Below are 25,854 nucleotides of genomic sequence, written 5' to 3'. Positions count from 1 at the left end.
CAAGGGCAATAAAAGGGAAACTAAATAAATAAATATAAAAAATTCTTTAAGAAAGATAAAAAGAAAAAATAAAAATCCTTATACTTTGAAACCAAATGTTAAAATATTTAGATATAAATATATATGTATGTATTTACACAGAAAGTGTCACATGCTTGTAACTTCATAATTGTTTATGTCTAGATAGACACGTAGATATACATATATCAAATTGGAACTGTGTGACCTCACTATATTCAAATAATCAAGTAAATAAAAAATAAAATAAAAGTAGAGACCTTGAGAATTGTTGACTAACTTACGAAGTCATGAAGCCATTGATATAATTCTGGTTCAGGATGCGACCCCAGCAACCTGCACCAAGGTCACTGTTGACAGTGCTGAAGTCCTCCGAAGACCAGAGCTTCTTCTCTGTCAACACGGCATCCTTTACTGTGCGGGTCCCAGGGTAATGAGCTCTAGAAGAGAAAGGAAAGAGGAAAAAAAGGGGGGAAGGTCAAGAAAAGGGGGGAAGGTCAAGATGTGACCCTTTCACTATTTGTTGAGTGACTAGAAATAAGTATCTCCGTCAAGATTTCCTTTTAAAGCAATGAGTAGTTTCCATAGTAAGAATCTGTTTCCTCTCCTGTACCCCAGGGTGACCTTAAAATGAAATAAGCTGGGGCTGGGTGGTGGCGCACCTGGTTGAGCGCACATGTTAGAGTGCGCAAGGACCTGGGTTCAAGCCCTCAGTCCCCACCTGCAGGGGGAAAGCTTTGTGAGTGGTGAAGCAGGGCTGCAGGTGTCTCTGTCTCTCCCTCTCTATTACTCCCTTCCCTCTCGATTTCTGGCTGTCTCTATCCAATAAATAAAACAAAGATAACAAATTAAAAAAATTAAATAAGCCTATAAAAAGCATAGAATAGGAAGGATAGAATTGTACCGATGTACAATTTCTCTACCTTTCTAGAAACTAAAAGCAATTTGGCAGATGGGAAGCAGAGAAGATTACAACCTAGAGTACTCAGTGAGATGATTCAGACTTCTCAGGGGAAGAAGAAAGACTGGAGTGGTGGGAAAGATAGTGGGGGAGGAAAAAAAAAAGGAAAGGAAATGAAAGAGACAGGAGAAATAGCTCACCAGCCAGGGTGCCCGCCTGCTATGAATGAAGTTCAGGTTTGAGCCCTAGAACCACATGCCGCCTCTTCCTCTGTCTGTCTAAAGAAATGATGAATAATGTGAAAAAACAACTAACATATAATGAATCAAATATATGATACTCAAAGACTAAGAAAATGTGGGTCAAGGATTTTATCTCCAGCCTAAACAGCCTTCAATATAAACGTCAGGTAATAGACATGTGAGAGATAAAGACATTGTTTCCTCCTTGGAGGCCAGGAGGGGGCGCACTGGGTTAAGCGCACATAGTAAAAAAATAATTGTTTCCATTGGTATGTCCTGAGAAATACAGTAGATTCAAATTTCACATACACAAGAAAGGAGGGAAAGGAAGGAAGGAAGGAAGGAAGGGAGGGAGGAAGGATGGAACTTCAGCAAAAGACTTGAAACTGAATATGCTTAATGGTAGAATTAGACCAAAAAGAGTCACTAAATTATAAATATTACATGTTCTGGAAATACATAACAATTCTATGAGACAATTAAGTAGTTTTCAGAACAGAATTCATTCCAATAAATACCCAAATAGACAGATAAAATAAATTGCCATCAACTTCTCCAGGAAGATACAGTAAAACACACATTTTCACATATTTTTCATTTAAATCAATACATTTTGTCTCCCCCTCAAAATGAGCGACCTATGAAATCTTTAGCAATAGAAAGGCAAAAATATATCCTAATGTCCAAATATGAAATGTTTACTTTTATCTAATATTTCTTTCAAAATTAAAAGTCTAACTCGCCCATTTGTCGATTTCCAATGCACAACAGAACATGTGGGTGGGTTAACCGGAGCTAAACTAAAGGATGCTGTCAGTAAAATCTACACTCTGAGAGACTGTATATAAAGCAGACACAAGACCCAAGGGAATTCTCTTGCTAACCCTCACCTTCTAGAAATGGAACTGTTAAGAAGGCCAAAACAATGGTCCAGTCACTATGAGGAGCAAGCAATTGGAAGTTGCCAGTTTTTAAGCTGGAACATTCCTTACCCTATAACATCAACCACCTTGAAGAGCTCAGGGTCGAACAGGATCGAAGTAGAAATGGGCTCCCAAAGGTTATCGCTCGCTATGATTTTCACCTGATGGAGACCTTGATCATTCAGCATTTTTCTCAACACCTTCCACAGAGAACAAACCACAGGAGAGGTTACAAGTGAGCTTAAAAAAAAAAAAAAAAAAAAAAAAAAAAGCTCTTTAAATATTCTGTAAATTTTCATGAGAAATCCAGAGGGAAAGAGGTGGGGGCCAGACAGTGGCACACCTGACTGAGTGCACGTTACAGTGCATAAGGACACAGGTTCGAGCCCCAGTCCCTATCTGCAAGTGGAAAGCTTTGCAAGTTGTGAAGCAGTGTTGCAGGTGTCTTTCTGTCTCCCTCTTCCCTCTCGATTTCTGAATGTCTCTAACCACTAAATAATTTTTTAAAGGATTATTAAGGCCTGGGGGGTGGTGCAGTGGATAATGTGTTGAACTATCAGACATAAGGCCCCCACAGTTCAATCCCTGGCATCATGTGTGCCAAGTGATGCTATGGTTCTCTCTCTCTGTCTCTCTCTCTCTCTCTGTCTCTCTCATCAATAACATAAAATATCTAAATAAAATTAAGAAACAGTATTAGGCATTTCAACATCATTAAAATTTTTCTTAAATTTTCTGTCAAATAAATGAGTAACCATGCTCAAATGGTACAGGGTTATTCCTGGCACTATCAGTGAAACCACACAGGAATCATCCAGTACTAAGTTAGGAGTAAAAAGATTTTGAAGCTGTACTCACCTTGATATAGTTGATGTCAAATGACCTCTCATTCCAAATCTGTAAAACAGAAAGTGAAGGAGTCTAAACAGAACGGTCTTCAGAGTGAGGCTGCAGACGGTTCTGTGAAGATGCCACTTGTCTCTGTCTTCCGTGTCACATGAAAATACATTTTCTTATGGTATTGGATGGATGCTCCATTACAGAATATACAGAGATAAGACCATATAGCCTCTAAGTAAAACTGGACTCTTAAAAGTCTTTAAATGGAGTCAGGCAGTAGCACAGCGGGTTAAACGCACGTGGCGCAAAGTGCAAGGACCGGCATAAGAATCCCGGTTTGAGTCCCTTCACAAGAGGTGAAGCAGGTCTACAGGTGTCTATCTTTCTCTCTCCCTCTCTGTCTTCCCCTCCTCTCTCCATTTCTCTCTGTCCTATCCAACAACATCAATAACAACAACAATAAAACAACAAGGGCAACAAAAGGGAATACATAAATAAATATTAAAAAAAGAAAAAAATCTTTAAATAAATATTTGGTGGTTCTAGAGATTTTAGCTGTAGAACAGTCTTTCAAAAGCATTAAAAAAAATATTGACAGTGCATTGAAGCAAGGTACTGATGACCTTGCAGACATGGATATCTATAAGAATCTTTTCCATGATCCAGCTTTCTAGTCCTGTTTCCAACTCTGACACCATCTCCTCAGACGATAACCTGGGTCCACCTGCATGTTAGCTGTCAGGCTTAGGCAAAAACTAGTAAAGTCATGGGCTCCTTGGAATATACCTAAAATAGACCTACTAGATTTTTCCAAAATGGAGACCCCAAATCTTCATCTGCAATATTCTTGTCTTTAGGTTCATGATTAGTCAACAACTTGTTCTGCATTCATTATATCGTGATTCTTTTTCACCTACCAGGTTCCAGATGCTACCATGATACCAACCTGACTTCCCTGGGTAGAAGACCCCACCGGTGTGTCCTGGAGCCCCAGTTCCCCAGATCCCTGCCCCACCAGGGAAAGAGAAAGAAAGGCTGGGAGTATGGATCAACCTGTCAACACCCACGTTCAGTGGGGATGCAATTGCAGAAGCAAGGCCTCCCATCTTCTGCACCCCATAATGACCCTGGGTCCATACCCCCAGAGGGATAAAGAATAAAGAAGTTATCTGGGGAGGGGATTGGACATGGATCTCTGGGGGTGGGCACTGTGTGGAAATGTATCCCTCTTATCCTATAGTATTGTCAATATTTCCATTTTATAAATAAAAAAAATTTTTTTAAGTATCCTTATGGGAATCGGGCGGTAGCGTAGCAGGTTAAGCACACATGGCGCAAAGTTAAAGGACCAGTGTAAGGATCCTGGTTTGAGCCCCTGGCTCCCCACCTGTAGGAGGTTCGCTTCACAGGCAGTGAAGCAGGTCTGCAGGTGTCTGTCTTTCTCTCCCCCTCTGTCTTCCCCTCCTCTCTCCATTTCTCTCTGTCCTATCCACAATGACGACATCAATAACTACAACATTAAAACAACAAGGGCAGCAAAAGGGAATCAATAAATATAAAAAATAAAAAAAAGTATCCTTACAAAAGCCCACCAGGCACACCTGAACAGCAAGAACCACATATATACTATACAGAGACAAGTTTTGTTGTTGTTGTTTTACCAGAGCACTGCTCAGCTCTGGCTTATGGTGGTACCGGGGACTAAACCTGGAACCTTGGAGCCTCGGGCATGAGAGTCTGTTTGCATAACCATTATCTGTCTCCCCCACCTGCAACAGACATTAAGAATCACATTGAGAATCACAGCAGTCTGCTATACTATGAAAACAAATATAACTGTTCGTGGGGGGGGGGGGGAGACCCTAAGCAAATATCGTAAGTTTGGAATTATGAAGCATGGAGGTTTTAGAGTTTTCATTTTGCAGAGCTGAAAAACGACTGTTTTGTATTTGCAGAGTCAGAGTCTGGGCTGGAGCTGAGACCTCATACTTGGCTGATTTCACGGATTTCACGCTGGCTAACTTTTCCCTTCAGACAGGAGGCAAAAGAGACAGACAGAGAGGGGGCTGGGGGAGAGAGGGAGAGGGAGAGCAGGAGAGAGAGAGAGAGGGAAAGAGAGAGAGAGAGAGGGAAAGAGAGAGAGAGAGAGAGGGGGCCTGAGCTATCTTCAGTGCTATGGTGCTTCTATGCAGTGCGTGTGTGTGTGTGTGTGTGTGTGTGTGTGCGCGCGCGTGTTGGGGGAGGGGCAGGTCAAACCTACACTATGTACAGAGCTCGGAAGGCTCCCTAACCAGGGAGTTATCCCTCCAGCCACAGAGAAAACAACTACTAACAGAGATGAGCCTCCCCTCCAAGCATCATGACTCTTTCTGGGCCAGCGATATGGGAAGGAACTCCTTAGTAAGGAAGCTCCTTACCATCGTTATATCCCCAGGAGACTGAAAGATAGAATAACAGTCACACAAAGACCAGTCAGATGAGAGCCACCATATTTTACATTTCAAACTATTAAATGGTGCTAACCAGCACTATAGGGTAAGGGCAGGCAGGTTTCAACCATTCTGCCAAATCGACCCTATCGCCAGCTACCTAAGAGCTACAGCTGGTTTTGAGTTTTAAACAGCTTCATCTGAACTGGTTATGCAAGTATCCACATGATATCCTTAATGTCACCTTTTGACACACAAACCTGAGATGTTTATTTTCTGACCCCTTAATAAAAAGTGTGTCAGGGGTCGGGCAGTAGCGCAGAAGGTTAAGCACACATGGCGCAAAGCACAGGGACCAGGCTAAGGATCCCAGTTCGAGCCCCTGGCTCCCCACCTGCAGGTGTCTGTCTTTCTCTGCCCCTCTCTGTCTTCCCCTCCTCTCTCCATTTCTCTCTGTCCTATCCAACAACAACGACATCAATAACAATAATAATAACCACAACAACAAGGGCAACAAAAGGGGAAAAAAGCCTCGGGAGCAGTGGATTTGTGGTGCAGGCACGGAGCCCCAGCAATAACCCTGAAGGAGAAAAAAAAAGAAAGAAAGAAAGAAAGAAAGGGAAAAAGAAAAAGAAAAAAGTGCCAGGGGCTGGGTGAGCACACACATTACCATAATGCAAGGACCCTGGTTCAAGCCCCGGGATCCCCACCTGCGGGAAAGGCTCTTCAGCGTGGTGAGGCAGGTCTGCAGGTGTCTCCTTTCCCTCCCAATTACTCTCTGTCCTAGCACATTAAAAAAAAGGGGAAAATGTCAAAACAGCAGGGGTGGGGATAGCCCATGGGAGTGGTAGATTCATAGTGCCAACACCAAGCCCCAGCAATAACTCTGGTGGTGATAAAAATAAATAAATAAATAAATAAATAAGAAAGAAAGAAAAGGAAAGAAGGGAGAGGAGAGGAGGGGAGGGGGAGAAAGCTTGCCAACTTCTGGTTTGGAACAACAGGAGCTTCATGAAGCCAAACCAGATTAACCATTTAACTGATCACTAAACACAGCAGATTTAGGGGAGAATTTTAAAACAGAATTTGAGATGGGGTGATGCAATAAACAGGAGAACAGTGTGGGTCAAAACGGATAATGGTTGTGCAAAAAGACTCTTAGGCCTGAGGCTCTAAAGTCAGTGCTCTGGTAACAAACAAAGACAAAACAAAAAAGGAAGAGGAGGAGGAGGAGGAAGGAAGGAAAGGAAAGGAAGAAAGAGGGGAGTTGGGCGGCAGCGCAGCGGGTTAAGCACAAGTGGTGCAAAGCACAAGGACCGGCATAAGGATCCTGGTTCCCGGTTCGAACCCCGGCTCCCCACCTGCAGGGAAGTCGCTTCCCCTGCAGGCGGTGAAGCAGGTCTGCAGGTGTCTGTCTTTCTCTCCCCCTCTCTGTCTTCCCCTCCTCTCTCCATTTCTCTCTGTCCTACCTAACGACGATGACATCAATAACTACAACAACAATAAAATGCAATAAGGGCAACAAAAGGGAAAATAAATAAGTCGATATAAAATGAGAAGAAAAATGAAAAAGAAAAGCAAAGCAGGCAACAGGCGCCTCTTCGGAGAAGACGTGCACAATGCATGTGGCAGCAGTAAGGAGACTCTGGTATAAGCCGGGGGGAGGAGTCAGAAGTCACATGCGCTTAGTTCCTCTTAATATCAGAGGCCAGTAGAAGAAATTAGTTTCATGCTACAAGACGGTTAATCAGCAAAATGCTACAGAAACAATATCCTTTGCAAGATGACAAGTCAGCTTCCAGAGGTTCTGTATACTTTGAAGATAGGACCCACCCCGATGTAGTCAATGTCCAAGTCATGATGCTGCTTGGCTCCCACGATCCAGGTCGTGATGTAGTAGGCAGTCAGCTGCAGATTGACATATGGCCAGTTGAAACCTTTCCCCAGCCATCCCGGGAAGGACCACGGCAGCCCTGCAGGAGGGAAGAGGCAAAGGTGGGGTGGGCGCAACAGTGCCAGCACCATGAAACACAGAGCGGAACGCAGACTTAGCGCCAGATCAATGTGGGCCTCGCCGAAGGAAAGACCACGGGGGCTGGGGGACAGCATAAGGGTTCTGCAAAAGACATTCAGGCCTGAGGCACTGAGGTCCTACCTCTAGGTTCAGGCCCCAGCACCACCATCAGCCAGAGCTGAGCAGCACTCTGACTTTTGTCTTCCTCTCGTTCTCCTTTCTTTCTTGCCCCACCCATTTCTCTCTCTCTCTCTCTCTCTCTCTCTCTCTCTCTCTCTCTCACACACACACACACACACACATACACACACACCACACACACACAGTTAAGGAAATTAACTGGAGTTGATGTCTGTTTCTCTCTCTCTCACACACACACACAAGTAAAATGAAAGAAATATTTTTCAAAAACGAAAGAGTACAAAGGCTTGGTGGTGCACCTGGTTGAGCACACATATGACAGCACACAAGGAACCAGATTCAAGCCCCCAGTCTCCACCTGCAGGAGGGAAGCTTCACAAGTGGTGAAGCAGGGCCACAGGTGTCTCTCTGTCTCTCTCCATCTCAATTTCTGGCTGTCTCTATCCAATAAATAAAGATAATTTGAAAACAAAATAAATAAGTAAATAAATAAGTAAATAAATAAATAAATAAAAGGAGAGTACAAACCCTTCACAGATTCTCAAAAGCCTTTCCATTCTATGGGTACCATAATTTCTTATTGGGTACTAGAATGGATTTCTACAGTTCCAAATGCTCTTTCAAGAAAGTTCTCTCCAAGGTGCATAATAGAGAGGAGTGTAGCATAGCTTAACATCCCCACCTGCTAACGGAATGTCTTATTCAGCTTCCATTCTCTGAAATCAAATGAAGGAGTTCTGAAAAAGATTTGTGTTTCATTTTTTTATCTTTATTTATTTATTGGATAAAGACAGCTAGAAACCAAGAGGGAAGGGGGAGCTAGAGAAGGAGAGAGACAGAGAGACACCTGCAGCCCTGCTTCACACATGCAAAGCTTTTCCCCTGCAGGTGGGGGCTGGGGGCTTGAGCACTGTGACATGGGCACCCAACCAGGTGCGCCACCACCCGACCAGGACTTGTGTTTAAATACTCCAATGAGATAAAAGTAATAAAAACCCTCATTCGCTTGGCCACTTTCTTATAACTTAAGGCTACTTAAAACATTGATTCTTCAGGTAATGAAATTTAGAAAACAGTCTGCCCCTATGTCAACATAAATACCATTATGTCAGTAGGAAAGTATACCTGCTAAATTACATCAAATCATTCATATTCTTCCAATACCCTAATTGGCATCTTTAAATAAAAAACAGAAAATCAGAATATAAAAGGAGTCATTACAATTTACAATCTTCATTCTGTTACTAGTAAACAGAAATCAACTCCAGTTAATTTCCTTAACTGTTATTGCATGTTACTAGTTTGCCACTGGAAGATTCAAATCAAAACAACGAAGCACTCATTTTTCTAGACTCAGAAGCAATGTCTACACATGCGGTGTGACATGAAAACATTTTCAAACAGTGAAATACCAAATACACCCAGGGAGCCCACCGTGCATTCAGTCTTTGAATCAGCAAGCCAGATTTTCTGCATAAGTGAGTCATGCATGAACTTCAAACAGCCGAGTGAGTAAGTATGTGAGTAAGTATGTGGTGCTTTTCCCTGCTCCAAGTGCTTCTGGAAACTCTTACAAAAGTCCTTCTAACCTAGTGGGGGTTGTACTGTTATATGGGAAACTGGGGAATGTTATGCATGTACAAACTATTGTATTTACTGTTGAATGTAAGACATTAATTCCCCAATAAATAAATTAAAAAAAAAAAAAAGTCCTTCTAGGAAGGACACACTGACTCACTTCTTTAATTTGGGTTGGGGGGGGAAGCTTGTCTCTTAATCAGATTGTGGAAAATGGATTCTAAAGTAACTCAAAATTAATTATCTACAATGGGCTGCCAGTGTCACTTAGTCTGAGTGCCACAAAAGCCTATTCTGAAAAGTTAGATTCAGTGCAGATGATGGAAGTATACCACTGCTGTGGGAGCCTGAAGGCCTCCTGTACCCAGGTGCATCCAATGCTATATGAAGTTGTGAATAAACACAAGTCCCAGTGGAGAAGTCATCCAATTATCTTGTTATCAGCTCTCCAAGGACAGAACTGAGGCTCCTTGTCAGGTATTGACACTGCTTAAAAATAGAGGCTCTCAAGTCACTGGTTTCACAAAGTAAAGGTTTATACCTCTTCTAGGAAAGGTGTCTACTACTGCATGTAATCTACATATATAAACCACTCTGGAAATAGTTCAGATATGCTACTATATGTTGTCGACAATATTATAAATAGGATAGCCCTTTGATAAATTTGAATAAAAAATTCTTTTTTATTTTTGAGTTTATTACTCAAATTGTAATGACTCCTTTTATATTCTGATTTGTTTATTTTATTTTATTTTATTTACTCAAAGGTAGTTATTAGGGCTTGGGAAATTTGAGGGGGAAAAAAATGTATCGAGGAGGGTTTTCAGGAGCATGTGTGCACACACAACAACAACAACAACAAGAACTGAATTAGTTTTGCCACTTACTAGTTATCTGATCTTAAGTCAAGGGTATAAACTAAGATGGGGACAGTGGTGCCTTACCCCAAAGACAGGATGCAGATCTGAGAGAACACCCAAGGACAAAGGAAGGATCCTGACTGGCACCTGCTTTCCTGCCAGTGGGACACGGGGAATGTTAACATTTTTAGCCCCTCAGTATTAACGATGACTCAACAGACATGACTCACAGGTGGCAGAAACCTTCACGTCTTACCCATGAGGATGATATTGGGGTTCCGCTTCTTAGCTTCCTTCATCAGCCACCACTCATATCCTCGGAAATAATTTTCATCTAAGGCATAGTGCATGTGGGAGGGCTCAGTGCCATCTGAGGAGAGTGAAGCAAGCAAAGGCATCACCTGTTAGTCACGCTTCCCGGGTCCTCTCTTACCCACATCCAAACACAAGAAATAGCATTTCAGCTCCAATTCTGAAAAGAGGCAAATAACAGTAATCCAAAACTTGAGGGTGATCAAAATCTATTATCTCAGTATCCTGACCATTATCAATTTTTTTTGGGGGGGGAGGTCAGAGCACTGACTGGCTCAGCTCTGGTTTATGGTAGTGCTCAGGACTGAACCAAAGAGCTGGGGTACTTTGGTGCCTCAAGCATGAAAGTATTTTTACATAACCATTATACTATCTCCCCAGCCCCAAAGTCTTAAATAATAAAGCCACAACTCTCTTTTATAAATAGTGTTAAGAGAAGTGAAATACTCCAAGGCTCAGATTTCACTGAACTCTTGGCATCTCTGGGGCTTTCAAATCCCTGTATCTAACCTTCAAGTTCAGCTCACCTCGACTTCTAACTTTTCTTTTATTTATTTATTTATTTATTTATTTATTCATTTATTTATTTATTCCCCTTTTGTTGCCCTTGTTGTTTTATTGTTGTAGTTATTATCGATGTCATTGTTGTTGGATAGGACAGAGAGAAATGGAGAGAGGAGGGGAAGACAGAGAGGGGGAGAGAAAGACAGACACCTGCAGACCGGCTTCACCGCCTGTGAAGCGACTCCCCTGCAGGTGGGGAGCTGGGGTTCGAACCTGGATCCTTTTGCCAGTCCTTGAGTTTGGCGCCACCTGCGCTTGACTTCTAACTTTTCAATCCCGCATGCAAACCCCTTGGCTCCTAACTCCCAGACCTCATACCACAGTCCCTGAACCTATAGCATACATAAAACAACAAAAGTTTTTCAGGGTTTTGTTTGTTTGTTGTTACGTTCCTCATTACCACCCAGTTTAATCCTGGGGCTTGGTGCCTGCAAAACAAATCTATCATTCACCATGGTCATTTTTTCCTTTCTGCCCTTTTTATCTTTTTCCTTTTGATAGGACAGACAGCAACTGAGAGGGGCTGGGGAGACAAAGAGGGACAACGAGAGACACCTGCAGACCTGTTTCCCCCACTCATGAAGCTTTCCCCCATGCTCATGGATACTGAGGGGCTTGAACTGGGGTCCTTGCACGTGGTGATGTTTGAATTCAACCGGGCGCACCACCGCCCAGCCCCAACAAAGCATTGTTCAAAGGCAGGATACATACACATTCCCAGGACAGACACTGCTATGCTAACTCCCTACAGTGTGCCGAGAGGGTGACACCAAAGTCCTCCCGTGTCGCCCCATTTCACACACCTCTGCCTTTGATTGTTGGGAAAGGCTGCCCCAGGAGAGAGCGTCACTGCCTCGTTCCTCCTCACTGGTGAACATGAGAGTTCACAAGAACTACCTGCCTCTGTATCTCTATCTTGTTTTGCGTCAGCAATAGTTATCAAGTGTGCATAAATTGCTGTGATGTGTTTCCTTCAGGCTCCCTCCAGGTTGTAGCAACAGCAAAGAAGATTTTATCATTGCTAACAGCCGAGAAGTATCCCGTTGTGTATTTATACCACGGCTTCCCAAGCCACTCAACTTCCACTGGATATTGGGGTGGTTCCCACGTGGGGGTTAGCACAGAGAGTGCTTCTAGGAACACAGATGTCCACAGATTTCTTCAAACAAATGTTGTTAGGTGACACAGGCCAGAAGGAGAAGGAGGAGTACTGGCTGGTCTCACTCACAGGTGAAATTTAAAGATCAAACATACCTACTTAGTAAGAACTACTTCAAGGTCACTCATAAAAAGGGTGGTATGTGAACAATCCTCTAAAGTTCACAACAACAGAATGTGAACTCTAGAAATACGTCCATGCAAAGGAAGTTCTTGCTGGAGATCAAACATCTGTTAATTTTTTAACTGGCTGTGTGTACTGCACAGAGCCAAGTGAAACAGCAACAACAGAGATTAAAAAGGTAAGCAGTGGGGGCCAGGTGGTAGTGTACTCAGCTGAGCGCACACAATAAATACCATGCACAAGGGCCCGGGTTCAAGTCCTGTTCCCGACCTGTGGTGGGGGGATTTCACAAATGGTGAAGCAGTGCTGCAGGTCTCAGTTTCTCTCTCGTCTCTTCTCTCCCTATCTCCATTTCACTTCTCAATTTACTGTCATATAAATAAAAGAACTATTTTGAAAATTATGCTTTAAAAAGGTAAGTAGTAGAAATACTTTTGTTTTTAAGAGGGAAAAAAAAAAAAAAAGCTGGATTTCTGAAGAGGTCAGCCATGTCCAGGTAGCATGGTCACAGAAATTCTGAAGTAATAACCAGACACACTTTGCCGCACACTTCATTACAAGGTAATCAGATATTATATATCTTACACACTAAAATTTTTCTTTGCTTCTTTCTTAAGAAAAATTAAAATTTTTCAACGCAACGATTGCCACCTCAACATGCTTCACCTCAGACTGTGTCCAGAGACTACACGTGTGGAATGACAACCCTTTAGCTTCATTATTCGGGTGAGACTTTTCCTTTCATAGTACACTCTAATTTCATCTCAGGTGGTTCACTCTCCCAGATACGCCTACCTGTTGTCTGTCCATCGCCACCTATTTCGACTTTTAGAATATGCAAAGAGGCACCGAAGTTTGGCTGGGGAAGGAAGGAACAGCATTAACACTGTGCTTTGCTGTAGGAAGAAGTAAACACTTGCAGACAGTTGCAAACTACTGCCTGAGGCTTTACAAGTGAGAAAGCCAAAGCAAAACTGAAAATAAAAAGCAACTTATTGGAAATGTAAGCATGCCACTTTAAAAAAAAACAAAACTGGGGGTTGGGCGGTAGCGCAGTGGATTAAGGGCACATGGCGCAAAGCATAAGGACCAGCAGAAGGATCCCAGTTCCAGCCCGGGCACCCCACCTGCAGGGGAGTCGCTTCACAGGTGGAAAAACAGGTCTGCAGGTGTCTGTCTTTCTCTCCCCCTCTGTCTTCCCCTCCTCTCTCCATTTCTCTCTGTCTTATCCAACAACAACGACATCAATAAGAACGATAATAATAACCACAACAATGGTAACACAACTAGGGTAACAAAAGGGAAAAAATGGCCTCTAGGAGCAGTGGATTCGCGGCACCGAACCCCGGCAATAACCCTGAAGGCAAAAAAAAAAAAAAAAACCCTAAAATTGTGAAGGTGATTAGTCAGTTCTATGAGTGGAATTCATCATATTATTTCAAAAGTACTACAAGTGGGGCCCGGGGGGTGGTGCCTGGAAGAAGTTTCACTGATGAAGTAGGTCTGTAGGGGTCTCTCTTTCTCTCCCCCACCCCTCTCCATTTCTCTGTCTCTAGCCAAATCAATAAATAATAAATACAATATAAAAAGCATTACAAGTGTCATTAGATTATGATCTTCCCATTACCTTAAAGAGATAATCCAATATTTGAGAACGATAGGGCTCTGGATAATTTACTAGAAGTCGAGAAGTCGCCTAAAAAGTACAGAAACAAAAGTCTCTTAAGAGTTTCGACAAAGCAGTGGGAAAATCACTTTTCTGGTTCTATGTCTGCCTGCCTTGGTTACTCCGATGGCTACCTCGCAGGTTCTAAACAAAAGGGCAAGTTTGAGAAGAGGGTTGGCTGAGGCTTCATGAACCTTTTGATTCCAAATTTATCTTAGGACCCGGATACCTAAGTGGTCATTAAGAGAACTAAATGTAAATTCTCTCCCTAAGATCACCTGTCTGCAAAGGGGTAAGATATATGAAGGACAAAGTGTTCAATAAACAGGAACACAAAGTTAAGAAAAAAGCAGATGAAATGAGGGTGTTCAAGTCTACTTTAGATCTGTTGCAACGGGCCCATAACTTTGGTAATTTTTGCCTAAGCCTGAGAGCTAGCACACAGGTGGACTAAAACAGCTTCGTTTGGCAGATTCCAAACCATCCTCCGGTGTTTGGCTCAAATTCCACTCTGACAAGGACGGGTGCCCACCGCTCCTCCCCCTTGATGGATGTAGGATGACACAAGTCTCTGTCCCCACCAAGATTCTAACTCTGTCCCCTAATCACGCTTTACTATTCTGTAGCACCTGTCTGTCCCCTGAGGACAGGGAATTTTAGTCAAGTTTATTCCCTGTTCATTCTTCTAGTCCCTGAGCGTTTTATTTAACATGTCTCCCACTGGGCTTTGTCTCACTGATACAGGCGACATATCAGATGAGGTCTTAGGTCAGATGAAGCTCGTGGCCTATGATGTCATCATGTACAAGCGATTAACCCAGGGTGGATTATAATGAAGTGCTTATTTAACTCATGCAGCTGATGGAAGATGACAAGATACATGGAAAGAACTCAGCACAGCAGCTGTAAGCAACATAATACACAAAGCTTACAGACTAGCAGGGACCTCAGAATTGAAGGTGGCACTCTTTAAAGCGATCAGCACTGTGTACACACCCTTGTTTAGTCAATCTTTTACCAAGGTAAATATTACTTCTGCCCTGCATGACACCTCCCTCACCCTGTCTTTCAGTATCTGTGTTGCTCTGCCTTTACGTACTCCTGCCAGAATTGAGCAGACACACATCATGGTGCTACAGCAAGCCTACAGGCACAGCCTAAGGAAAAACATTAGGCAAGAACAATTATCAGTCAAGAGAAATACAGTCAGAGGGGCCAGGCAGTGGCACACCTGGCTAAGCGCACACATTACAGTACACAAGGTCGCAGGTTCAAGCCCCTGGTCCCCAACTGTAGGGGGAAAGCTCCAGAGTGATGAAGTGGGGCTACAACCCTCTCTCTCTCTCTCTATCTCTCCCTCTTTTCTCAATTTCTGTCTCTATCCAATAATAAGTAAATAAAGAAATAATTGTAAGTGTTTCTTAAAAAAAGAAAGAAACGTAGACAGATATTAGAATACACCGTTAGGCAATGACACATTTTCAGGTCATTAATCACACTGCTTGAGTATGGGCTGGAGTGGTTTATCACCGACCCCAGGAAATGCCCCTGCACCAGAGCTGGTTGTAACACAGCACGTAGGGGTTAAAATTTTCTCAGGATGGAGGGAGTTGAAGGTACTTAAAATAACTGCCCATCACTTGGGACTGGCCACAGAAAGCTGACGGTCCCTTGGAAGTTCCCACATGTCTTGGGGGGGAAACGGGGAGGGGTACAGGAGACCTGAGGGTAATTTGCAACCCCAACCCCAGCACAAAGCATTTAAAAACAGGCACCAGGGGCCCAGGTGGTGGCGCAACAGGTTAAACACACACCTTACAGTGCGCAAGTTCGCAGGCTCAAGCCCCTGTCCCCACCTGCAGGGGGAAAGCGTCCTGAGCGGTGAACCACAGCTGAGGGTGTCTTTCTGTCTCTTTCCCTCTCTATCTCCCTCCTCTCAATTTCTCTTTGTCTCTATCCAATAATAAATAATAAAAATATATTTTAAAAATACAGGCACGAGGCAGTCGGGCTGGGGGGGTTGTAAGGACTTGAAAAACAAAGGACCATCACCCCCATGTTGTAGGACATATGTAAATAAACCTTTCTTCCACTCCTCAAGGGACAAACTCACTGGTTGACATCACAGGAAACCCTTAATAAATGTCAGGTTTTAGATACCCAGACTTGGCACCAGGTTTTAATTCATGGTCCCAAAGTTAACTTCCCCCCACCTCAATCTCTGAAATAGGATAACGGTATTAATCCAAACTAGCCATGTGCGAGACATCATCCCAAGTACTTTACATCTGCAATGTTCCTGTAAGTACCAATAGTATCAAGGTCCCTAGGAACCATACTATGGGGGGTTGGGCGGTGGTGCAGTGGGTTCAGCGCAGGTGGCGCAAAGCGCAGGGACCGGCGTAAGGATCCCGGTTCGAGCCCCCGGCTCCCCACCTGCAGGGGAGTCGCTTCACAGGCGGTGAAGCAGGTCTGCAGGTGTCTGTCTGTCTCTCCCCCTCTCTGTCTTCCCCTTCTCTCTCCATTTCTCTCTGTCCTATCCGACAACAAACAACGTCAACAATGGCAATAATAATAACCACAACGAGGCTACAACAACAAGGGCAACAAAAGGGGGAAAAAATGGCCTCCAGGAGCGGTGGATTCATGGTGCAGGCACCGAGCCCAGCAATAAGCCTGGAGGGAAATAATTAATTAATTAATTAATTAAAAATTTTAAAAAAAAAGAAACCAAACTATGACCAAGAACTGTGATGTGACCTCCCTGCTGCGGTGAACGGTCAGCATTAGATCAGACCCTGAATCTGTTCTTATGACCACATTCTTAACTAGTGCCTTCCTTATGAGACATTAAGATGAAATGAGAGTATTCCAAATACTACATGTCACAGACAGTGCTGGGTACTTGGGACTTCACAAAGAAGCTTACAGCAAGATGCCAAGAGTGCTGTGACCATTTTCTACCCAGTCTGTACTGAGTGGCTGAAATGAGCAATGCACACACATAGGAACACTTACATAGGTGCTACCCTGTAAGATTAGGTGTCTCCTACTGTAAGTTGTGAAATGATTATCATTGCAATCATTTGAAAATGGGGCACTTTGTGCAACAGTCTTTCATACCTGAAGCTTGAAAGTACCAGGTTCAATCCCAGATACCATCATAAACCAGAGCTGAGCAATACTCCAGATAAAAAGAACATTAAGGGGGTCTGGGTGGTGATGCACCTGGTTGAATGCACAGGTTACAATGCTCCAGGACCTGGGTTCAAGCCCCCGGTCCCCACCTGCAGGGGGAAAGCTTCAGGAATAGCCAAGCAGGACTGCTGGTGTGTCTCTTTCTATCTCTATCCAATAAGTAATAAATTTTTAAAAAATAGGAAGTTGGACGTAGCGCAGCGGGTTAAGCGCATGTGGTGCAAAGCGCAAGGACCGGCATAAGGATCCTGGTTCAAGCCCCCAGGCTCCCCACCTGCAGGGGAGTCGCTTCACAAGCGGTGAAGCAGGTCTGCAGGTGTCTGTCTTACTCTCCCCATCTTCCCCTCCTCTCTCCATTTCTCTCTGTCCTATCCAACAATGACAACAATAATAACTACAACAAAATGGAATACATAAATAAATATTTAAAATAATAATAATAAAATAAAATAAGTTGTACCCACATACAGCTGCCCCATGAACCATTATGTTCCTGATGGAACAAGAAAGGGGAGAAACTGGCCTGCTCCTCAGAGGTGTCAAGTCCCAGGGCCTTTCCTTCCCTAAAGGGATCCTGAGGCCCTGCTCTGCCTCCAAACAAGATGGTCCACCGAGGCTTCTGGAGAGATGGGCAGCAGCACCCAGCACCAGCACACAGCACCAGCGCCCAGCACCAGAACCAACACCAGCACCCAGCATAGCACCCAACACGCAGCACCCAGCACCAGCGTCCAGCACCCAGCACCAAAACCCAGCTCGCAGCACCCAGCACTAGCACCCAGCACGCAGCACTCAGCACCAACGCCCAGCACTAGCACCCAACACCAGAATCCAGCACGCAGCACATAGCTCCAGCAAGCAGCACTAGTACTCAGCACCCAGCACCAGCACCCAGCACGCAGCACTAGTACCCAGCACCAGCACCCAGCACTAGTACCCAGCACCAGCACCCAGCACGCAGCACTAGTACCCAGCACCAGCACCAGCACCCAGCACGCAGCACTAGTACCCAGCACCAGCGCCCAGCACGCAGCACTAGTACCCAGCACCAGCACCAGCGCCCAGCACGCAGCACTAGTACCCAGCACCAGCACCCAGCACGCAGCACTAGTACCCAGCACCAGCACTCAGCACGCAGCACTAGTACCCAGCACCAGCACCCAGCACGCAGCACTAGTACCCAGCACTAGCACCCAGCACGCAGCACTAGTACCCAGCACCAGCACCAGCGTCCAGCACGCAGCACTAGTACCCAGCACCAGCACCCAGCACCCAGCACTAGTACCCAGCACCAGCACCAGCGTCCAGCACGCAGCACTAGTACCCAGGACCAGCACCCAGCACGCAGCACTAGTACCCAGCACCAGCACCCAGCACCCAGCACTAGTACCCAGCACCAGCACCAGCACCCAGCACTAGTACCCAGCACCAGCACCCAGCACGCAGCACTAGTACCCAGCACCAGCACCCAGCACGCAGCACTAGTACCCAGGACCAGCACCCAGCACGCAGCACTAGTACCCAGCACCCAGCACCCAGCACTAGTACCCAGGACCAGCACCCAGCACGCAGCACTAGTACCCAGCACCAGCACCCAGCACCCAGCACGCAGCACTAGTACCCAGCACCAGCACCCAGCACCCAGCACGCAGCACTAGTACCCAGCACCAGCACCCAGCACCCAGCACTAGTACCCAGGACCAGCACCCAGCACGCAGCACTAGTACCCAGCACCAGCACCCAGCACTAGTACCCAGCACCAGCACCAGCACCCAGCACTAGTACCCAGCACCAGCACCCAGCACGCAGCACTAGTACCCAGCACCAGCGCCCAGCACCCAGCACGCAGCACTAGTACCCAGCACCAGCACCAGCACCCAGCACTAGTACCCAGCACCAGCACCCAGCACGCAGCACTAGTACCCAGCACCAGCGCCCAGCACGCAGCACTAGTACCCAGCACCAGCACCCAGCACGCAGCACTAGGACCCAGCACCAGCACCCAGCACGCAGCACTAGTACCCAGCACCAGCACCCAGCACCAGCACCCGCACCCAGCACCCAGCACCCGCACCCAGCACCCAGCACCCAGCACCAGCACCAGCACCAGTGCCCAGCACCCAACCCAGGGCGTCCGCTGGGAGACGGGGCTCAGCGACCAGCCGCAGTCACGTCCCTCTCGGGACCTGTCAGCTCCCGGCGGGGCTCAGCCTAACCGCCCGGCTTCTTGGGGCCCCGCGCCCGCCCGAGGGGCCGCGCCGCGGGGGCTTGTGGGGCGGGAGGGACCCGCCGCCGCCGACCCCGCCGCCGCCGCTCACCCCGCCGCCGCTGACGGCGCCGATGCCGTCGAACTCCCGGCCCAGCCCGTCCGAGTCGTCCAGCACGTACGCGCCGCCGGGCGCCAGCAGCGCGCACAGCAGCAGGGGCACCGCGACGCGGCCCGCGGGCCCCGCAGCGGCCGTCATGGCTTTCCTTCGGCGTCGCCGGGAAGCCTGGAGGAGGCGTTCAGCCATTGTGTGGGTCACATGACCCCGGCGCCCCGGGAGGCGGGTCCGCTCGCCGCCATGGTGGAGAAGGGCGGCAGGCCGCCGACGCCGCCGCCGCCATCTTGGGTGAGGGCACGGGGCGCGCTGGGGTCACCGGAGGGCGTGGGCGGGGCTTCGCTTCCCGCCGCTTCTCTTCCGGTTCACCCGCCGCAGCCCTTTGCGAGAGGGGCACCGGGGGGACCTGCGGAGGAGCTCCTGCCGCATCTTGGACGCCCCGGCTCCTTGACATGCGCTAGGCACTGGGTTCGAGCCCCGGGCCCGGCCCCCACCTGCAGGAAGGCGCTACAGGCGTCTCTCTCTCTCTCTCCCTCCCCTCCCTCTCTGTCTCTATCCAAAATAATTGGATAAATAAGTATTCTGCAGATGAGCTACGAGGACAGTTGCTTAGGAGGTTAGGTTGTATTCAAGGCCAGGAAGGCAACGAGCGCTCGGACCCCATCCCAGCTGAGCGAGCGCATTGCGCGCCTCTCACGGACGAGCTTTTACATGCCGGGGACTGTTTTGACACCAAGTCTTTAGCTTCATAAACTGCCTTCCACTGCAGCTTGACACTGTGCCAGCCGGGTCGGCGGTGGCGCACCTGTCCCAGTGGGCAAGGTCCTGGGTTCGAGCCCTTGGACCCCACCTGCAGGATGGGGGAGCTTCACAAGCGGTGACGCAGGGCTGCTCTCTCGATTTCTGACGGTCTCTAGCCAATCAATAAATAGAATTTTTTAAAAATCTCTTCTAGCCACCCCCACGACCCCCGTAAAGCCTAAACGGGTAGGGAACTGATGAATTATCAAGGAGGTGGCCCACCCAGCATGCCTCTCCCAAGAGTCCTCGTTTCCTTGGTATTTGGTGCAAATGCAAGAGGCTTAAGGGACGGCAGAGAGTTTCTGACACCCACGTGCTTCCTGAGCGGGCCATGCAATGTTTATCAGTTTCTGGAGCCCTGGAGATAACAGACTGTCAGGCAGAAGAGCTACTCAGAGACCACACGGCATGTAGCCTTTTGTAGAGCTCGTGGTTTCTCCGCTACAGAGGATTATCCTGACCCTCAGCCACAAACCGGAGTTGAAGTTTCAGGATCACGGTATTAGACCGAGGCCAACACCTCAAGCTAGGAAGTCTCAAAACAGAGAGCCCCAGATTCTTCATGAACAGTAACTACACTGGCCTTTTTCTCTCTTCTTAAATTATTATTCCTCTGTTGGGGTTGATCAAGTCTAGTCAGAGCCCATGCCTGTCGCCTCAGTGTAATCACTTAAGTAGTTCCTTCTGCAATTATGTGTTAGGGTTTGCAGTCAGTGTAGTGGTCGAGAATGTCAGCCACTTGCTTAACTCTGTTTATTTTGTTCTTTTCCAGGTACAGCATATATCTGAACTCTAAGATGCCCACCATTAGTGAATCATAAAAACTTTAAAAAATGCAGCAGTGTTTACAGATTTGCCATCCCAGAGCCCCCCGAGGCCCCTCCGTTCTTGCTGTCTACTGAAAGCACAGCTTGAAGCACAGTGGCTACAAGTCCCAGATCAGATCATAAGCCTAGCGAGCGCCCTGCTGCCCTCTAGCCCTGAGATTTCCTGTGTGTAGCACGTGCACGCTTATGCGGTGAGAGGGAAGTTCTGCTGGGTGGTCGGAGGAAACGCCACTAGGCACATGGAATGAGGAAGTGGGAGCCCAGCACATACTGCTCTGTACCCCATCTTTGCATCTTGGATTTGGGAAACAGGCTGCAAATGCCTGTGCAGTGTGTGGAAACGGTAAAAGAGGAAATGGAATAGTTTACAGAAGAAAGCCACTGCCCCCACTACCACCACCTCCAGCAAACTCATTTCATACCAGTGGGTGGGGCAGGCTCTGTCTTTTCAAGCTTTGAGGCTATGTTTGGGAAACCGTTGGACAAATTCATTTCATCGTAATAGTGAGTGTGGTGGCACAGTTGGTAGAATATGCATGTCACCATGTCCATGGACTGGGGTTCAAGCCCCCAGTCCCCACCCACAAGGGAAGAAGCTTCAGAGAGCTGTGAAGCAGTGCTGCAGGTGTCTTTCTTCCTTTCTCTCTCTCTAGGAACACTTCCCTCTCAATTTCTCTCTGCCTCTATCAAATAAATAAATAAACAACAAAAAAGGCAAACTATGAGCTGAGAAAGATCCTTGTACTGCTGTGCACAGCACTGAAATTTGCTCAAGAGGTAAGATAAAAGGAAACTGCAGATATCAGATGAGTGATCATGTGTTAAGCTTCCTTTGCTTCTGTGGTTTCAGGGTCCTTGAGATAAACAAGACATTTGTAGGACACAACTTTTAACTTAAAATAATAAAACAACTTTTCTCTTAGTATATATATGTGTGTGTGTGTGTGTGTGTGTGTGCGCGCGCGCGCATGTGTGCGCGCAGATATATATTTCAGTCACAGGAAGGTATCTTTTCTAATGTGAAAAAAATATGAACAAATTCAAATGGTGTCTTAAAAAGAAATGAGTTGGACAGCAGAGACAGTATAACAGTTTATGCAAAAAAGATTTTGATACCTGAAATTCCAGTTTGAACCCCTTGTGCCCCCACAAGCCAGAGAGAGTCTGCCTGTATCTTTCTGTCTCTGTCTCTCTCATTAGAATAAAGCAAAAAGAAAATTTAAAGCAAAAGTACAGAAAGAAAAAAAAGAGAAGTGATTTTAAAAGTACTGATGAACTCTAACAGTAGTCTAAAGTCTTAGTTAATATGGTTTTCCTTTTGCTCATCAGAATTTGGCTTTCAGAAATTCAAGGACAGAGTCTTTTTCCCTGATTTTTCTCCCTAAGCAATGTCAGGGGTGGTATTTATTCAAATACATGAGTTGTTTTAAGTCACTGTTTTAACTTTGACTTTATACCCATTTGGGAAAAAAAGATAAAACCATACAGAGATATGCTTCATGCCACTCATAAGTCCCAAATAGATCCTTAAATGTGAAAAATGAAACCTAACAGGTTCTAATAAATAATAATAAATAATAAATAATAAACCTAACAGGTTCTTATCAATAATAATGTGGATATGTAAACATAACTCCATACAGATGCGTTCCCAAGTTTCTCCTGGCTTGCCTGCTTAAGATTATCTTTTCCTTAGATCTTATATGCATTGTCTTTACAAGAATCTAAGATTTGACAAAAGTGTATTATATGAAAATATAATGAATTCTGTGTGTGACTCATAATTTCTTTCCTCCTCCTCTTCCTCCTCCTCTTCCTCCTCCTCCTCCTCTTCTTCTTCTTCTTTTTCTTCTTCTTCACTGTGGGACTATGTGAAAGCTTGGCAGAGTTTAGGGGAGCTCTCCCATCCTTGGATGGAGGTCTGGAAAGACACCCCACTTGTTAGCCTCTCTCCTTATAGAGATGAGCCAAGAGGGAAAAGTCTCCCAGACTCAGTTTCTCCTTATTAGTCTCTCAAGCTCACAGAAAGCCTACAGGCCTCTCACACTTAGTTTCCCCTGCTAGCAGCAGGCCAAATGGCTGCCTGCTTTAGGGTTCACTCAAAGTTCACACATCCACTTCACCTTTGGATCATAAAGGAGAACGAACACACTCTATCATACACCCCCGCCTATACTAGGCAGTGAAAAGCCTCAAATTCTATTTTCTTGTGCGCTTTGATATCTATGATTTACATAAAGTTTTGTTTTTTTCTTCTTCTCTACCTCACCTTACTGGTTTAACCCCTATGCTTCTCTCAAATGCCTTTGGATAGTTAACTTGCCTGCATCATGGAGACTAATCGTTTTGACCTTTATGTATCATATCAATTCTTGTCATACCAGCCCCCTACCATAAGGGCAAGCTGACCTTTAAGAAACCCATAATTTCTGACATATGTGAAAAATGTTCTTTAACGCAATATAAAGCTGTACCTATCTCCAAATAAATGAGTGTTTGTACCAGAATATTCCCCGACGCCTCCTTTCTGTATCACACAGTCACTAGAACTGGTGAGGGAGGATCGGAGACTTACCGCCGGCTGGAGCCACTCTACATGAGCTCCAGCACTTCACTGCTACCAGGGTTACCATTGGGGCTCAGAGGCTGCATAACAAATCTACCACTTATAATGGCCACTTTGCCTTTCTTCTTCTCCTTCTCCTCCTCTTTCTCCTCCTCCTTCTCCTCTCTGAGGCAATCCACAAACCACTCGTGTGAGGTTGGTTTAGATCTTACTCTTTCTATTTGGTGGAATCATTTAGGGATATTACAAGCCACCGAAAGGAATTGATTCATTTACACTTCATTTGTGGAGCTGTTTTAGGAGCCTCTAAAAACCAATTGGTAGTAGCATCACTCTCTATAAAGTGACAGGTGTTTCTGTCACCCTAGGATTTTCATTTTACTCAACTCTGCCCATTATATGGATTTGAGTGGAACAGAACTCATCTTCACAAGTCCTGATAACATGGATGCCACACCACTTCAGATCCTCCTTCCTGTCTCCCTCTAGTCTCTTGGCCCCAGCTGACTCAAATGTCTTGCCAACCATCTACACTTCTCTGTCTGACCCATCACATATCAATGTAGCATATGAATACATGTCTTCGATTAAGCATGGATGGAAGACTCTGGGAACCTTAAATCTCAAACTATTAACTGAGTGCCCTTCCCACAATCAAACTCCACAAATTTGTGCACTTACTGCCCTGACTTCAACAGTCTACTAAGCCATCAAAGTACACTATTTGGATTTAAAATTTTGTTTTAACAGTTGATTGTATCAGTTAAATGTAAGAATAATAAAGGCACTAAAAGCCATCAGAGTGATTTCTCAGAGTCAGAACATAATATTATGTCTTACAGTGAATGTGTCAACTTCCTCACGGGCAATGCCTGAGTTTCTTAAACCAATAAAATCATTCTCCTGCGTGTCTAAACAGTAATGAGATGCAGCCAAATGAGTTCTAATTGCTAAGTACAAGCTGTAAAGCTTAGCTTTTGCTACACACAAAGGAATCTTCACTGTGGGTTGTAAAACCAAGAATCAGAAGTGCAGTCTTCATATTGAGGCTTCCAGTCTTGGGCCATCATCACAAATATAAGAAGCCGAAGATCCTTTTCTTTCTATAGCTCAACCAGAGTTCCACTGCGCCTCCCAGCCCCCAGCCCCAGGGAGGATGGTAAAAATTCAGCCCATGTTCATTCAGAGTCCAGTCTCCCCTTCCTCTGGGTTCTGTCCATAATCAGACTGCCATTTTGAAATAACCACAGGCCAGAGGTGTTAAAACAAATGTCTGTTGCCACTGCTCTGAAGGTTAACAATTCAGGTGAAGGTGTCAACAGCTTTATTTTTCTTCTGAGACATTTTTTTTTTTTGAGGAGGGAAGAGATTGTTGAAAATAATTGCCCTCTCTGTGTCCTCACATGGTCATTCCTGTGATAACTTGCCTATATTAACTCCACATTTCCTCTTAAAAGGACAGGAGTCAGATTGGATTCAGGTCCATGCTAAGGGGGCTTCATTTTAGCTTAATCACCTCACTAAAGGTTCTGTCTCTCAAGAGATAATCTCCAAATACATCCTGAGTTCCAGTTTGAGAGCATAGGATTTCAACATGAACTGGGGCAGGTTGTGGGGGCAGTGGACACCATTCAGCCAACACCTCCATCTAAGATCCAAGAAGTCTGCAGGTGGCCAAGACTAGAGCACACAGCTACACACTGGCTTCTCAGAGAGCCCTCTTTCAGTGTTGATCCTTCTCAAGATGCCCTCTTTCCCTTCTGGTCATCAAATTTATGCAGGACCTACATCTGAGCCGTCCCTAATCAACGGCCACAGAGCTGGTTCTGTGACATGGCAGATGTGCCATTACAGGGATGGTTCTGTGTGCCCTGCATGGCCTTCCAGAAACCCCGCTACTCTTCTTGTACTGGACCGGGTACAGGGGAACTTGGGGAGACGGTCTTGGGCCTCACATACTTACTCTTGGGTCCTACTATCTATTTGGATTTCACTTGGGTGTGAGATGTAGCTCCCTGGATCATGACCCTCATCTGGGGAGCCTGCCACCCCAGCCCCACCTCGAGGTGCCTGTTTCAAGCCACATCTACGCATCATTATATCCTCTCCACAGCCCTAACCCCTACTCTCACCAGGCAGGAAAACCCTCCCGTCCTAGGGGTAAAGATAACTTTATCTCAGTAGCTACTCACCTGATTCCAGCATGAGACTCCCCCCCCCCCTTGCCAGACTTGCCTACATTTTTGGACATTCAAAACCTAGAGGTGTCTCTACCTCCTCCCCCAATTGACTTTTTTTCCTGTGGCAATAAATGAGAATGCTACTGAAGTAAACAGGAGGGTAGAGGGCTCAAAGGTAAGATGGGTGGGGA

The 25,854-nt window shown here is 45.8% G+C and overlaps 2 protein-coding genes across 12 annotated transcripts in view; one reads left to right on the top strand and one right to left on the bottom strand.

The window, feature by feature from the left end:
- The window catches only part of GALC (galactosylceramidase), a 37,146-nt gene extending 17,479 nt beyond the window's left edge, over positions 1 to 19,667 (bottom strand). The window contains exons 1-8 of one of the 10 annotated variants that reach the window (XM_060181242.1): positions 19,287 to 19,667; positions 13,732 to 13,800; positions 12,900 to 12,963; positions 10,203 to 10,316; positions 7,187 to 7,326; positions 2,943 to 2,981; positions 2,154 to 2,284; positions 303 to 458 (exon numbers count right to left, since the gene is read on the bottom strand). In XM_060181242.1, coding sequence (XP_060037225.1) covers positions 303 to 458; positions 2,154 to 2,284; positions 2,943 to 2,981; positions 7,187 to 7,326; positions 10,203 to 10,316; positions 12,900 to 12,963; positions 13,732 to 13,800; positions 19,287 to 19,481 — 908 coding nt within the window. In that variant the 5' untranslated portion in view covers positions 19,482 to 19,667. Of the gene's footprint in view, positions 1 to 302; positions 459 to 2,153; positions 2,285 to 2,942; positions 2,982 to 6,063; positions 6,137 to 7,186; positions 7,327 to 10,202; positions 10,317 to 12,899; positions 12,964 to 13,731; positions 13,801 to 17,242; positions 17,262 to 17,428; positions 17,719 to 19,286 lie in introns of those variants that run through there. The other 9 variants (XM_060181246.1, XM_060181240.1, XM_060181248.1 and 6 more) reach the window with 9 other exon arrangements.
- GPR65 (G protein-coupled receptor 65) overlaps positions 14,654 to 25,854 on the top strand; it is a 23,755-nt gene continuing 12,554 nt past the window's right edge. The window contains exons 1-2 of one of the 2 annotated variants that reach the window (XR_009547249.1): positions 14,654 to 14,792; positions 17,439 to 17,570. The gene's annotated coding sequence lies outside the window, so the exon portion shown is untranslated. Of the gene's footprint in view, positions 14,793 to 17,438; positions 17,571 to 25,854 lie in introns of those variants that run through there. The other variant, XM_060181251.1, reaches the window with a different exon arrangement.

The sequence above is a fragment of the Erinaceus europaeus genome, chromosome 22, assembly GCF_950295315.1.
Source record: "Erinaceus europaeus chromosome 22, mEriEur2.1, whole genome shotgun sequence".
NCBI classification, from domain to species: Eukaryota; Metazoa; Chordata; class Mammalia; order Eulipotyphla; family Erinaceidae; genus Erinaceus; species Erinaceus europaeus.
Note: the sequence above shows the minus strand (reverse complement) of the source record. Positions and strands in the feature narration are given on the sequence as shown.